We start from the raw sequence: 15000 nt of genomic DNA, 5'->3' as shown, positions 1-15000 counted from the left end.
GATTTGTTTTCTGTATTGGGGATCAATGATGGACTACCAGTTCCAGAGAACAAATTGCTACCGGTACTTGTAAAAGGCAACTCGGTTTTGGTGTCAAAGAAAAATCCTTCAATGTTACTAGGGAAGAAGGGATTGTCAGCTGAGCTAATGAATGAGCCGTCTTCTGTGATGAATGTCGTTTCTATGAAAGGTTTACCCTGAAAGTGTGGATCGCTGTTGTGGAAGGAGAATGGGGAATTACTGACGATATCGGCAAATAAATCGTCCCTAGATGTTGTAGGATCTCTGTCCGACGAGCTGTCGATTGTGACTAAAGATCCACTGTCTTGGAATGGGGCCTCAGAGGTTGTTATAAATGGCTGATTGGTACCTGGGATTGGTGATTCACTGGTGGTTACGATGAAAGGCTGGTTAGTGCCGAGGATAGTCGAGTCTGTGTTGGTGATAATGAAGGGTGAATTAGTAACCGGTGATTCAGTTACAATGAATGGTTGGTTGTTATGCGAGACTGGCGAATCATTGCCACTAAATATGATTTGGCCTTCATTGGGAACTGAAGACTCAGTGTTGGTTATAATGAAAGGCTGATTAGGGTTCGTTGCAGGTGATCCAGTACTAGATATAATGGATGGCTTCCGGCTGCCAGAAACTGGAGATTCAGTAGTTTTTGCGATGAAGGGCTGCTTATTTTGATCCGGGGATTCTGAACTATTTACAGGTGATTCACTACTTGTTTCAGTGGCTGCCTGAGTCTTCTGAGGGACAACTGGTTCAGGTGTGGTTATAATCAGTGGCTGAATGTTGTCAGATGGTGTTGTGTCATCACCGTTTTGTGTAAAAGATTCATCAACAATAGGTACAGATGAGACGTCTTGTGTATTACCTGACTCGCCACTTGAAGAGGATTGGTTTTCAAAGGCAGAAAACGTGTTTGGATCATGTGACTGCCTGTCCTCATTAGCAAACAGCTGATTGTTAGGTGACTGAATCCCAGAGGGTGACTGGTCTTTGTTAGAGAATGGGAGTATGTTTTCACTGGAAAACGATGGTCGATTGTTTCCATGAGACTGTCTGTTATCATCATTGGAGTGATGTTTGTTATCATCATGGAATGGTTGTTGGCCCTCATTACCAAATGGCTGTATCTTTTCATCATGAAATTGTGATTGTCTGTTCTCGTTATTAGATAACGATTGTTCATTGTCAGTGTTGAATGGTTGTTTGTCATCCTTGCCAAACTGTGACTGTCTATTGTCATTGCTAAATTGTGGTTGTCTGTTTTCATTGTCAAATTGTGGTCTGTTATCATTGCCAAACTGTGGTCTATCATTGCCAAATTGTGGTCTATCATTGTCAAATTGTGGTCTATCATTGCCAAATTGTGGTCTATCATTGTCAAATTGCGGTCTATTATCATTGCCAAATTGTGGTCTGTTATCATTGCCAAACTGCGGTCTATCATTGCCAAATTGTGGCCTATGATGGCCAAATTGTGGTCTTTCATCACTGCCAAATTGTGGTCTGTTATCATTGCCAAATTGTGGTCTGTCATTGCCAAATTGTGGTCTATCATTGCCAAATTGTGGTCTATCATTGTCAAATTGTGGTCTATCATTGCCAAATTGTGGTCTATCATTGTCAAATTGTGGTCTATTATCATTGCCAAATTGTGGTCTGTTATCATTGCCAAATTGTGGTCTGTCATTGCCAAATTGCGGTCTATCATTGCCAAATTGTGGTCTATCATTGCCAAATTGTGGTCTATCATTGTTAAATTGTGGTCTATCATTGCCAAATTGTGGTCTATCATTGTCAAATTGTGGTCTATTATCATTGCCAAATTGTGGTCTGTTATCATTGCCAAATTGTGGTCTGTCATTGCCAAATTGCGGTCTATCATTGTCAAATTGTGGTCTGTTATTATTGCCAAATTGTGGTCTTTCATCACTGCCAAATTGTGGTCTGTTATCATTGCCAAATTGCGGTCTATCATTGCCAAATTGTGGTCTGTTATCGTTGTTAAATTGTGGTCTGTTATCACTTCCAAATTGTGGTCTGTTATCACTTCCAAATTGTGGTCTGTTATTGCTGAATTGTGGTTGTTTATTATCAATACCTAACTGTGGTTCTCTGTTAGCATCATCTAATGGCGAGTGTCTGTTATCAGTGTTAAATGATGATTGTTTGTTATCAAAAGATGACTGCCTGTTATTTGAAAGCTGTTGTTGGTTGTTAATGTTATCAGAGGAGAATGTTGACTGTGTGTTACCGTTTGAAAATGGCGGTTTGTTTTTGTTGTTAGAAAGCTGTGATTGGCTATTATCGAAAGGCTGATTGTTATTGTTGCTGAAGGGTGGCTGGTTATGAGTGCTTGAGGAGGAGGATTGGCTATTAGGGAAAGCTGGTGTGCTGTGAGTGGTCACATGGCCATCCATAGACAAGAAGAAGAATGCACTATCTCCGTCCTGCATATGGCCGGGCAAGGAACCAGGACGAGGTTTATTCGTCGTATGAAGCAGCGAAGGATCGGCTGAGGAGGATTTGTTGTCTAAGATTGCACCTGATGGACGGTTGGAGGAGATTAAGACTGGTCTGTCACCAGAGGGTCTCGAGGGGAACTTGATTAGAGGATTTGGATTGGGCTTGGAGGATGAAGGGAAGGGAGGTAGGCTATTGCTCACCGAAGATGGGAAATGGGAAGGCGTGGGGGCAGGTGGGGCGTCCGCAGACCCCTCTGATGGGCTGTCCTTATCTGGAGATGGACGGACAGAGAAGCGAACGTCACCTCGCCCATCGAAGGCATTCTGGGAGGGTATGGACTCGAGTGATGGGGGACCCGGTCTGCTGGAGGGTGAAGGAAGCCTGCTGAAATCTTGGCCATCGCTTCTACTGGGGAGGTTGGGCTCAACAGCTCTTGTTGGGATCACTGGCTCTTGGTGAGATAAGTGGTTTCTATCGCCATCGAAGGGTTTTAAGGGTTTGGAGCTAGTGATGCGATCATTGTTGCTAAAATGTGGCTGGATACTGGCTGGTGCTGGGGGTCCCGTTCCCAACTGATTAGAGAAGGGTGGGTCGGTAGACACAATGATGGGATCTTGGGTTGTGAAAGGTTGAGGTGGTGTTGTAGGGGATTTAGTTGTTGGTTGTTTTGTGGTAGTTGGATTTTTGTTGATCAAAGTGCTTAATATGCCTGCAAGAGTAGATGTTCTTGGTCTAGCTGTAGTAGGTGAGGGAGGCAGGAATGGTCGCAGAGGACTTCCTCTGTTTTGTTGAAAGTTATTTTGTGGAGGTGGACTACCTGGAGAAGGTGTAGAGGGGACAAAGGGAGCAGATGGTGGAGTTAGACTTTCGAAGGGTCTCAGTAGGATAGACTGTCTTGTAGATGGATTTTCAGGAGGTATCAAAGTGGTAGGAGGAGTAAAACCACTGACTGGAGCATTGAAAAATTCGTCATGAATTATAGGGCGACCTTCCAAAAAGGGAGAGGGATGGAGCGATTTAACAGGGGGAGAAATTGTTGTTGGAACAGAGAATTTAGGAGAGATACTAGGAGTATCATTCCTTTGATTGAAGAACCTTGTTGACTGAAGTTTGAAATTAGGGGTAAATGAAGTAGTGCCAATAGGAGATGGCGGGTTAGTTGTTGGAATTAGAGAGAGACTAGGCCTTTTAGGCACCACCTTCTCATTGTTGCTGTTAGAATCATTTCCAAGAAAAGTTAGTAAACTATCTACTGTAATCACTGGGCGAGACGGAACCTGAGTAGTTGTTGATGGAGAGCTGCTAAATGAACCTTGACTAGAAACATCATGATCATTCACAAATTCAATATTTCCAGATTCATGGAGTATTCCAGATCTGCCATTATCATTTTGAAGTGTGAAAGTTGTATGTGTTTGGTCTGGTTGTTGTGGCGGTGATGGTGGTGGCTGCAGTACCACATCCCTTGGAATGAAGCCTTCCTCTGCTGTGATCCTGACTCCGCCTGTAAGTGTTGAAGGTCGATGAACTTCTCGAGGGATAAATCCTGCTTCTGAGGTCACTTGAACATGTCCCAGGGGTCTGTCGGTCTGAGGGGGAATGACATCAGGGAAGGGAGATGAGGATTCTTGATTTACTGGAGATACCACTCTTTCACTAACTGGTGACTGGGGTGGAGACTGATTGCTATTGCTTGGAGAGGCAGGGGCCTGATTCAGGATTGGAAGAGCAACAACGATTATCCTGGGTGTGACGGTGTTCGGTGGGATTGTCGTCTGGAAAGGAGGCTGGGTGGTTTGTGCCTCTTGTTTTCTGTTAAATTCAAAGTTAGGTTTTACTGTTGTTGCAAAATCAGGTGAAAAAGTTGTGGTATCTTGGTCATTGACAAAGAATGAATTTGATGGTGGTGTGATTGTCAATGATGGCGGGAATGCGTCTGCATCTTTTATTTCTCCGAAGAAAGGGTTTTCTGGAGTTGTGATTGGGAAGGCTGGTGGGAAAGTTTCAGTTTGTTTTATTTCCTTGTGGAAAAAGTCATCAGGGGTCGTGGTTGGGAAAACTGGTGGGAAAGTTTCCGTTTCCTGGATTTCCTCAAAGAAGGGATTTGATGGTGTTGTTACCGGAAAAGCAGGTAGGAAAGTTTCCGATTCTTTCCTATTAATAAAAGGTGGGTCTTCCTCAGCAAAGAATGCTTCATCGAAGTCACTGTTGTGGGAAGGTCTTGGTGTATGACTGCGGCTTGTTGTTTGGTGTAGCTTTGGGTTAATGGACTGTTTTTGGTTATCACCAAATGGAGAAAAGGTAGTGTGGACAAAGTTCTGAGAATTTCCGAATCTGCCTGAAGATGATTGAGTTGATTCTTCAAAATCTTCAGCAAATGTAGTTGGAGGAGTTGTATCCAAATCAAAATCAAAGCCAGTGAAGGTGGAAATTCCACCAGCTGAAGGTGACTCTGTGAAAAACCGTGTCGGTGAAATCGTCGTAGCAGAAGTTTCAAATTCAAAAGGTTTAAATGTGGATGAAGGTTTAGGTGGTTCTGGGGTATCAGGCTTCAGAGGTCGTGTGACAGGTTGGACTGTAGCATCTTCATTGTTAGAGAAAGCAGCCACTTTGCTGGCCAAGGTTGAGCGATGGTGAGGACGCTCTGTAATTCGAGGAAGCTGTGTTGGCCTGGGCCTGTTCTCAAACCTAACTCTTCCCCGAGATGTGACTGTGGAGAATTCTTGCAAGGTAGTTTCTTCCTCTGGAGTAAAGGTTGTTCTCTCTAGATCAGATCTTAATGTTGTATCAAAGAAGTCCTGAGTGGTTTGCTCGAAACCTGAGAAGGTTACATCCTCTTCCTGTGGAAGTGTTGTAAATTCTGGGACTGTAGTTGTGGGCACATGTGTTGTTACTTCCTCAAACTCTGTTGTAAATCTTGGAAGGGTTGTTGGCTTTCTCCTCCTAGGTGTGCTAACCCTGTTATTTTGTACCCTTTTTCTGAAACCTTTTCTACGTCCTCTAGGAGTTGTGAATTGATTTCTTCTTGGAACTGATGTTGAAGACCCAAACCTTCTCCTAGGTGGCTGTACTGGTCTGTTTTCTGGCTCAGCAGCTAATTCTGAGACAGATTCTCGACTAAGTAAAGGTGCCTGAGTTGTTATTTCTTCATTTTGTTTTTCTGAGGGATTTTCAAAGCGAGTAGGACGAGCTGTCAAGGGACGAGATACATTTTGCCTGCGGGGACCACCTGGCCTCTTTCCTGGAAGTCCTGGACGGGGACGACGAATAGGCGGTGGGAGTCGAGATCTAGTGCGTGTAGCTGTATTATCAGTTCGGCTTTCAGGAAGAGGATTAGGATCACTGCGAGAGCTGGTTGAGGGTGGGGGACTAATGAATGCTGGTCTGACCCTTGGAACAGTACGGTCACTGGCAGATGCCTCAGAGGGCTTTGGACTATCTACAGGTCTGAGGAATGTACTAGGGCGTGGCTGGAATCCTTGTGTACTGTCTTCCCTAGTAGATACCACTGGGTTTGTTGCTCTATTCTTTGGTATAAAGTTTGTTGTGGACAATTCTTCTTTATCATTTGAAGTCACTGTGCTTTCTGTTAGGGCTCTGAATTTGTCAAGTCGTGGTGGTGTCCTTGTAGCAAACTTTGGTCTTGTATTGCTTTGCTCAGGAGATAATGTTGTGGTAGGCTCATCAGGCAATGTGGTAGTACTTGCTTTCTTTTCAGCCAAAGCTTTCAACATCTGTTTGTTTAATTCTAAAAACCTTCTTAGTGCTTCACTTTTTGCTCCATTTTTGGGGTCAGGTGCTTGTTCAGTAATGGGCTGAGGTTGTGTTTCTTTTACAACTACAGGATCTAGATCTACTTTTACCGTTTGTGAACGAATCCTTGGAGGTTGAGTTGTAGTGGTGGTGAATGTCGGTATATCATTCTCCCTCTGTGAGTTACTTGTTTTTGTAATACTTCCTGCTGGAGAAGCTCTTTGACTTAGTAAGTCACTCAAGCTAAGCCTCCTTCCAGTAGCAGGTCTTTCTGATGTTGATCGGGCATTGCCAAGTGGAACAAAAGTCCTTCTCTGGGTTGATTGAAGTTGCCTGGTCCTTGCCTGCTCTCCATCTTTTCCACTGTTCTTCCTGAGCCATGCAAGCCTCTGTCTTTCTCTATCCTCTCTCGACAAAGATGCATTTGCTCCTGAAAGTTCTTCATTTGTTTCAGCATTGGATTCCTTTTCTTCTGGAGAAGTTGTTGGAGTAGTGACTTCAACTGTTGTCTTCCCCTCAGTTGTAGAGAGTTGATTTGTTAGTGTTTTAACTGTATTTTCTGATTTGTTATTTGTTATTAATGGTTCTTTTATCTCAAGAATTTCTATTTTCTCTGTGGTTGTAACTGGAGGTAAAGTTGTAGTTTCCATGGGATCAGTCACTGCTTCAGTAGTAGTTTCAGGAATATCTTCCATTGTCGAATTTTCTGTAACTGAAATACTCTCTGGCTGTTGGGTAGTTTCTGGAGCTTCAGTGAAGTTTTGCACTTTGGAGTATGGTTCTGAAACTGTTAATACAGCTACTTCCATATTCAGTATTGTTGGTGTATTTGTTTCTGTTAACATGATACCCTGAGTACTGGTGGTCTCTTCTGTACTTAGTACACCTTGAGTATCTGAACCCAGTGCTGCAAAAGTAGGAGTCTGAAGGCTTGTGGTAACAATTACTTGCTCAGTAGATGCGGGTTCTAAATCATAATCGAAATCAAAGTTCTGGACCCCAATAACTTCGTGGTTCAGTCCTAGCTGTTCAACTGGATCTGAAGATGAGAGAGAGAAATCTAACACACGGTTCATTGCAGCAAGTTCAGGTCGAATGGAAGTACTGCCGAAACTATGCAGCAGCATATGTAAGTGATTCATAGAAAGTGTAGTATCAACTTCGTTCTCCTCTGTGGGTGTTATATCTCCTTCTGGTGATGTGGTTTCTGGCAGTACTGGTACCTCAGTGATCTGAACAGGTGGTGGGGTTTCTAGAGCATCATCATTAGTAGTGATATAATCCTCTAACTGACTCTCAGGCACTGTGGTCGGTGGTAAATCTGTCGTGGTGATTTTCTGGAATCTTGTGGTTGTGTCCATCATTTTTACAGTTGATACTCGAGGACTGGATGGATTAAATCCTGGGGTTCTTTCAGTTGTCGTGGGTGATTCTGTAGTTGTTGTTGTTCGGTTTGATAGTACAGGTATCTTTATGGGTGAAGGCAGTCTAGAGGTAGTTGGAATATCAGTTGTTGTAGAAGGAGGTACAGCTGTAGATGTAAGTAAATCTACTGTCAACTCAGCATCCTCAGACAGTGTCACAAACTCGGCATCCCCAGACAGTGTCACAAAAGGATCTGTTTCTAGTTCAGAGGCAATTATTTCTTCTGTAGTTAGGACTGTGGTGGGATTATCTGTGACATCTGTCAACAATGTTGATTCGGTTGTTACAATCAGTGGAGTGGTTCTTGTTTGACTTCCAGTTAAGCGTGTTTGACTTGTAGTGGGCATCTGCTTTTCTGTTGTTGATTCAAAGTCTTCAATTAATGTTGTTTGTTTTCCTTCTCCTTCTGCTGTGTCTTCAGGCATAATAGTTGTAGTATCAACCATGTCTTCTGGTATTTCTGTTGTGTTTTCAATCAATGTTTGATGCTCTTTTCCTAGTATTAGTTGTTCATTCGTTACAGCCATACTGTCAGCTACTAGAGCTTGATCACCTGTTCTCAGCTGACCACTAGTTAATTCTTCTGGAATTTCTGTAACCTCTTCTTGATTTTCAGATCCTGTACTAGCTTCTGTGACACTAATCTGTTCCTCAGGCCCTTGTGCTGATTCTCCAGTAGCAATTGGCTGATCTTTGAATCCTTCAATAGGATCATTATCACCAATAGGCTCTTTTGGAGATTCGGGTTCCTTTGAAGGTTCAGCCAAAACTTCAGTTCGAATAAGATCACTTTCATTTTGAATTACGAGTTCTTGTGGAATCTCTGTAACTTCAGCTTCACCTCTGGCTTCTTCGATGACACTTGCCATCATATCAGCCTGGTCTCCAGATCTGTGTGTATCTTCTCCTGTTTCTGTTGGATTTTGTGCAGTTTCTCCAACAACCTCAACTTGATCTTGTCCTTTGTGAACATCAGTTTGATTTTGGAAGTCAGTCAAGTTATCAGCTACATTTTCAGGCATTTGTTTATGTTCGACCTCTATTTGTTTTTCAGGTTCTTGTAGATTATCTTCAGTCACTTCAGCTTGGTCTTCAGGATCAAACAAAGGCTCTGTCATGACCTTGCTTTCGCCATTCACATCTTGTGTTGGCTTAAACACAGGTTCATCAGTGGGAATGATTGTGGGATTTTCCTCCATTGCTTTCTGACTTTCATTTGACTTGGTAAGGCTTCCATGGAGGTCATTCTGATTGTCAGTTATTATTCCTTGATCTGATATTTCGGTATCCATATGAGATTTGTTAAGCATATCTAATGGAGTTTCTAGTGGAACTTCAGCTGCAGGATTTTTCTCCACATTCATTACTTCCAGATCTTTGGGTCCTGTTTCCTCAATTAGGGTTTCCTCGATAAGAGGTTCTTCATCCACCTCCGGTACAGTGACCTCTGCTTTGGAGTTAACTTCTGTAATGATTCCTTCAGCGACTAGTTGTGCAATTAAATCTTGGACAAGAGGGTCTTCTGTTGTGGGTTGCTTCGAAGGATCTGCAACTGTTTCAGGAGCTTCTGTCTGCACATCTGCAAGTGCAGCAGCTGTGGAATCAGTAAATTCTGGGAATATTCCTGAGGGTGAATTTGTTTCCTCTATTTCTGGTTCAGTTGATGTTAAAACCTTTGATGTTGTGTGCGGGAAAGGAATTTCAGTTTCATCAATTGCTGTTAGCTTCGACGTGGTTGAAACTTCAGGTTCAGATGTAAATATTGATACAAATGGAAGAGATTCCGGAGTTGGGGTAGTCTGTGCGATAGAAGGTTGAGAGGAATGTAGTGCCTGGGTTGTTGGTGGCAACTCTGAAGTTGCAATAGTTTCAATTATTGTTGATAGAATTTCATCAAGTGGCATTTCTGTTGGTTCAAAATCTTCATCTGTGTGGACCATCAAAACAGGATTGTCTGTCACTGTAATGGTAGACTGAGTGGCTGTATCAGCTGTCTCCAGTGGTTTCACTGTTACCTCCTCCAAGATGGTCAGGACTTCTTCAGTTGTAGTCTTTCCTGCAAGTCCACTTGCCCCAAGCATGGCAGCAATCCTCTCCCTGATGCTCTGAACCTTTGAGTTTGTTCTTTCCGTAGTTATAAAACTGGTTATGGGAACTCTCTGAGTGGTAGTCGTTGTAGGGACACGTTCTGTAACTTCTAAAGCTGGTGCCTCTGGCTCATAATCAGTAATATAATCATAATCTTCATCAATAGCTGAGCCTGGAATTTCTGTTGTACTTGTGGTTGTTGATGGAGGTGGTGTAGGGGTTGTGGTTCGTTTGGTTGTAGTTCTCAAATGCTTAGGTACAAACCTATTATTTTGCCTATGAAGCTCAAGTCTTTCTCTAATAGTAAGAGGCTTCTTCGTTGTGAAACCGATGACAAAGGGTCGTCTGGTGGCTCGGAAACCTGAGGAGGAGTTTTTATCATCACTGATTCTGTTTCTTCTACCACCAGTCTGTGTCCGCGATGCAAAGACCCTGTCTCTGAGGCGGCTGTTAAAGTTACTTCCTGCTTGCCTTTGCGGTGTCCTTCTCCGAGGGGGGACTTGATTATCCTGGACATTGTTATCTTCCCGCTCTTGCTCTCTACGACGCGGTCTGCCCGTTGTTGATGTGAGGCGTCTTTGCCGGAGCTTTTGGAGCCGTTCCAGAAATGCCTGAGTGCGGGTAAGGCCTTTCCTCCCCTTCTTGGTTTTCTCAGTGCTAACAGGCACTGGTAGAGGGGTTGCTGTTGTGGAGGTTGTTGGAGAACCTGCAGATTGTGACTGTTTGTCAGATGTAGCTTCATCATAATCATAATCATACTGTGTTTCTGACAGGACATCTTGTGATGACTGACCACCTGATGCAGAGATTGTATTTTCTTGTCTTTGTGCTTCAGATTCTCTTCTAGGTTCTTGACCTTGATTCCTATTTGGTCGAGAAAACAAAACCTTCTCTCGTCCTTCTCCTCTGTCGTTTGAAGCTTGTTGCGCAAAGTTCTGTAGACGAGATGCTAGAGAACTGCCGGTATGAGTCCTACTCTTATGCCCTGCAATGGGACGTGAAGCTGTTGTAGAGGAAACGACTGAATCAGCTGGTGGGGCTGTGGACGCTGATGTGGTGGTGGGAGATGTAGTCGTTGATGGAAGATTTGTTGTGGTTGTAGGTGGTGGAGTTGTAGCTGTAGTAGTTGTAGTAGTGGGTGGTGGGGTTGTTGAAGTTGTAGTGGTTGTAGATGGTGGAGTTACTGAAGTTGTAGGTGGTGGAGTTGAAGTTGTAGTGGTTGTAGATGGTGGAGTTACTGAAGTTGTAGGTGGTGGGGTTGAAGTTGTAGTGGTTGTAGTTGGTGTTGTACTAGGCTGCGAAGTTGTAGAAGCTGTGGTGGTTGTGGCTGGCTTTGCAGTGCTGGTTGGAGGACTAGTTGCGGGCGTAGTTTCTGGCACGAAGGGCGTGGTAGGAGGGGAGGATAAAGGCGTCACTGGGGAGATCGGTGCCTGCGTTGTAGGACTGCCTCCGGAGAGACTCACGAAATCTTCATCTCCAAATTCTAAGCCGCGTCCTGAGATCTGGCCTTCATTAACAGCTGCCGGGAATCCAGTTGGAACCTCGCGAAGAGGGCTAATCGGAGAGGTTTCGGGAAAACTTCCGGCTGGGAAACGGGAATGACCTGCAAGATTTGGCTGAATGTGGAAGGACCCTGGATGGCTAAACTGACCTGGGAAGCCATTAGTTATGCCCTGTGGTGGAGGTCTGCCTGTCAGTGGAGACCCCGGGAAACCCTGGAATTGAGGTCCTGGAACGGCGCTTCCCGGAAAACCAGCTGGCACGGGAAAGGCGAACTGCTGGTTGGGGCCAACAAGAGGAGGCAAGAAGGGGTTGCCAGTGGGTTGTCCATTGAACGTCCCTGTGAAGAAGGGGTTCAGCGGCCTTGGGGAAGCGCTGGGGGAGCCAGGTAAGCCAGCGAAGCCCTGGAATGGGAAGGGCGGTGAAGGGGAGCCTAAGAAGGGCTGGAAGCCTTGTGTCTGTGGCGTTGGCGCTGGGGCTTCTTGGGCTGTCACACGCGAAGAGCCTGGAAGGAGAAACAGGAAGGTTATTACCGTGATACCTGGTCGTGTACTACGTCGTTATATCTTTATTCATTACCTCTTCATTTCTTCACTGGTTTACTCATATTATATTATTTACTTATTTGTCTATTAATATCTATGTCACTATCTAATTATGTATATATATATATATATATATATATATATATATATATATATATATATATATATATATATATATATATATACATACAGACAAACACGCACACACACACCACACACAGACACACACACACACACACACACACACACACACACACACACACACACACACACACACACACACACACACACACACACACACACACATATATATATATATATATATATATATATATATATATATATATATATATTGATTTATTGATTTATTGATTTATTTACCCATTCATTCATTTATTACATTCCAAAAACAGATATTTTAGCATATCAAATTTATGAACATCTGACTGTATATAGCTTTCCTTGTCCTCCATACTGCGAATAGGGAATCGTAGTACACAAAACGAGTCCACAGAATTTCAAAAACGATTAAAACGATTTCTATAACGTATTCTTTATTCAACTACCCTATTACCCCTCATAGTTTCAGAAAGACCAAGTTAAGGCAAAAAGAAAGAAGAACTATGACACCAGATGAAACGAATAAAGAGAAAGAATAGAAATGAGTTGTCATATCGATCCTAGGATTATGAGGAAGTAAAACAACGAAATATCATCTCAAAATAATTATGTTATCGTGTCGCTTTTCCTCCTTCCGCGCCCTCGACCTTGGGGATGTGAGGGAGGGGAAAATTGGAATGCTCAGGTAGTACAGTAGTTAGGAGGTGTACTCAGGCGTCTGTCGTATATTTATGCACACGCTCGGTTCCCCTTTTGTTTATACATTGTGTTACAGGAGTTTATGATTGAATTATATGTATATGTGTGCGTGTGTGTGTGTGTGTGTGTTTATATGTATATACAATATATGGATATGTGTGTGTGTGTGTGTGTGTGTGTGTGTGTGTGTGTGTGTGTGGAGAGAGAGAGAGAGAGAGAGAGAGAGAGAGAGAGAGAGAGAGAGAGAGAGAGAGAGAGAGAGAGAGAGAGAATAAGAAAAAGAGAGAACACAAATTTCCGAAAAGCAAACCCCCCAAAATCTTCGACCGACAGCAAGCAGGAGAAAGGCGTTGCCAAAAGTTGCCCAAAAGCCAAACCCCAAAATACGTGAAATTCGTCGCCGCTTTCTGGCCCTTCCCTCCACTTCCCGATACAGTAAACCCGGATAAATGGGACGGACTCATCTCATAACGCGTTTAATTGGTCCCTGCTCGCCCATGCGTACGCGTAGAGCAACCTTCACTTTCCTTTATGGTCGAAGTGTTAACGCTGCAACAATGGGAAGTCGACCGCAAGAGCAAATTAGACATACCGCTTGTGTTGTGAGTGTGTGATATGTGTAAATTATCTTTATTTTCATTATTTTCTTTCTTTCTTTCCTATTTCACAATCACACCAAAGACGATATCGAACCGAAATGCTCCGCAAACAAGAAGAAAGAAAGAAAAAAGAAAAAAAATATATTTAAAAAAGAAGAAAAAAATCTTTCTTATGGTAGTAGCATCTAAGTATATGATCGAGAAATACCCTGTCTGAAACCGTAATTTTATCCTTAGTATGAAACTAATGTTATTGTTATAACCAGATTTTCCATTAATAGATTTTTTCCCCCTGAGAGCTCATTCATTCACGTCAACCGAGCCTCCCCTCTCTCCCTTCCCTTCCCTCACTCTCCCTTCTCTCTCTTCCCTACCCTCTCTCTCTCATTTTCCCTTCTCTTTCTTCCCTACCCTCTCTCTCTCATTCTCCCTTCACTCTTTCTCTCCTTCTCCCTTCACTCTCGCTCTCCCCTCTCTCTCTCTCTCCTCTCTCTCTCTCCTACCCTCTCTCTCCTTCTCCCTTCACTCTTCCCCTCCCCTCTCTCTCACTCACTCCCCTCTCTCTCCCTCTCCCCTCATTCTCCCTCCTTCCATTCTCCCAGTTCCTTGTTTTTCCTTAAAATAGATACACTCGTTTCAGACAGAGCCCCCGGAGCAACACTATCGTACTCTTTCTCTCTCTCTCTCTCTATCTATCTATCTATCTATCTCTATCTCTCTCTATCTATCTGTCTATCTCTTTCTCTCTCTTTCTTCCAATCTTTCACTCTCTCTTCTTTCTTACTTCCTTCTCCTCCTCAACCTCCTCCTTTCCCTCCTCCTCCTCCTCCTTCTCCTCCTCCTCCTCCTCCTCCTCCTTCTCCTCCTCCTCCTCCTCCTCCTCATCCTCTTCCTCCTTCTCCTCCTCCTCCTCCTCTTCCTACTCCTCCTCGTCCTCCTCCTCCCTTTCCTCTTCCTCTTCCTCCTCCTTCTCATCCTCCTCCTCCTCCTGCTCCTCTTCCTCTTCCTCGTCCTCCACCACCACCACCACCACCACCTCCTCCTCCCACCCCCCCACCCTCCACCACCACCACCTCCTCCTCCACCCCCCCCCCCTCCAGCAGTAACACGAGACGCCCATTATCCAGCAAGAGACGTTCAAGTGTTACACTCAACGTGATCCATCGCCCATCTCGCCCACCTGCACGCCCGTGGCTTCCCTCCGCCTCACGCCCATCCCTTTCCATCTTCTGTCTCACGCCCACTTCGTTTAATTTCTTTTCTTACTCCTTCCTGCCCCACGCCCGTGACAAGTACTTTGTTTCTATGTTTCACGTCCATTACTTTATTTCTTCTGCCTCACGCCCATTTTATTTGAATGTCTATTGCTTCTTCCCGTTGCACGCCCCTGCCGGTCGCCTCTCTTCTCCTTCTTACGCCCAAATTTGCTTCCCTTCATTTGCTTCACGCCCACTTTCCTCTTTCCTCCCTTTGCCAGCCTGATTCTCTACATTACCTCTCTCATCTGCCTCACGCCCGCGCTAGCTACCTGTCTGACGCCCGTTGCTCTTCACCCCCCCCCCCCCCTCACGCCCATTACCTCCTTTCCTTCCGTTGCACGTCTATGCCTATTGCCTCTCTTCTGCCTCACGCCCACGCCAGCTGCTTCCCTTCCACGCCTCACGCCCATTCAGCCCTCCGCCCTCGTGTCACAGATGGCTTGCCTCTCTACGCCCATGTTCTCGGCGGGCGTGACACTTCCTGGATCGCTATGGGCTTAGTTCCTTTTCCTATTTTATTCCCGTATTTGG

General features: G+C 44.3%; 1 protein-coding gene across 2 annotated transcripts in view; it reads right to left on the bottom strand.

Annotated features, from left to right (window-relative positions):
- The window catches only part of LOC113800487 (mucin-2), an 80366-nt gene that overhangs the window by 4916 nt on the left and 60450 nt on the right, over nt 1-15000 (bottom strand). Inside the window, exon 2 of one of the 2 annotated variants that reach the window (XM_070122614.1) lies at nt 2682-11752. In XM_070122614.1, the coding sequence (XP_069978715.1) occupies nt 2682-11752 (9071 nt within the window). The remainder of the gene's footprint in view (nt 1-2681; nt 11753-15000) is intronic. The other variant, XM_070122615.1, reaches the window with a different exon arrangement.

The sequence above is a fragment of the Penaeus vannamei genome, chromosome 6, assembly GCF_042767895.1.
Source record: "Penaeus vannamei isolate JL-2024 chromosome 6, ASM4276789v1, whole genome shotgun sequence".
In the NCBI taxonomy this organism is placed as follows: domain Eukaryota; kingdom Metazoa; phylum Arthropoda; class Malacostraca; order Decapoda; family Penaeidae; genus Penaeus; species Penaeus vannamei.
The sequence above is the reverse complement of the archived record's forward strand: the minus strand, read 5'-3'. Positions and strand labels throughout refer to the sequence as shown.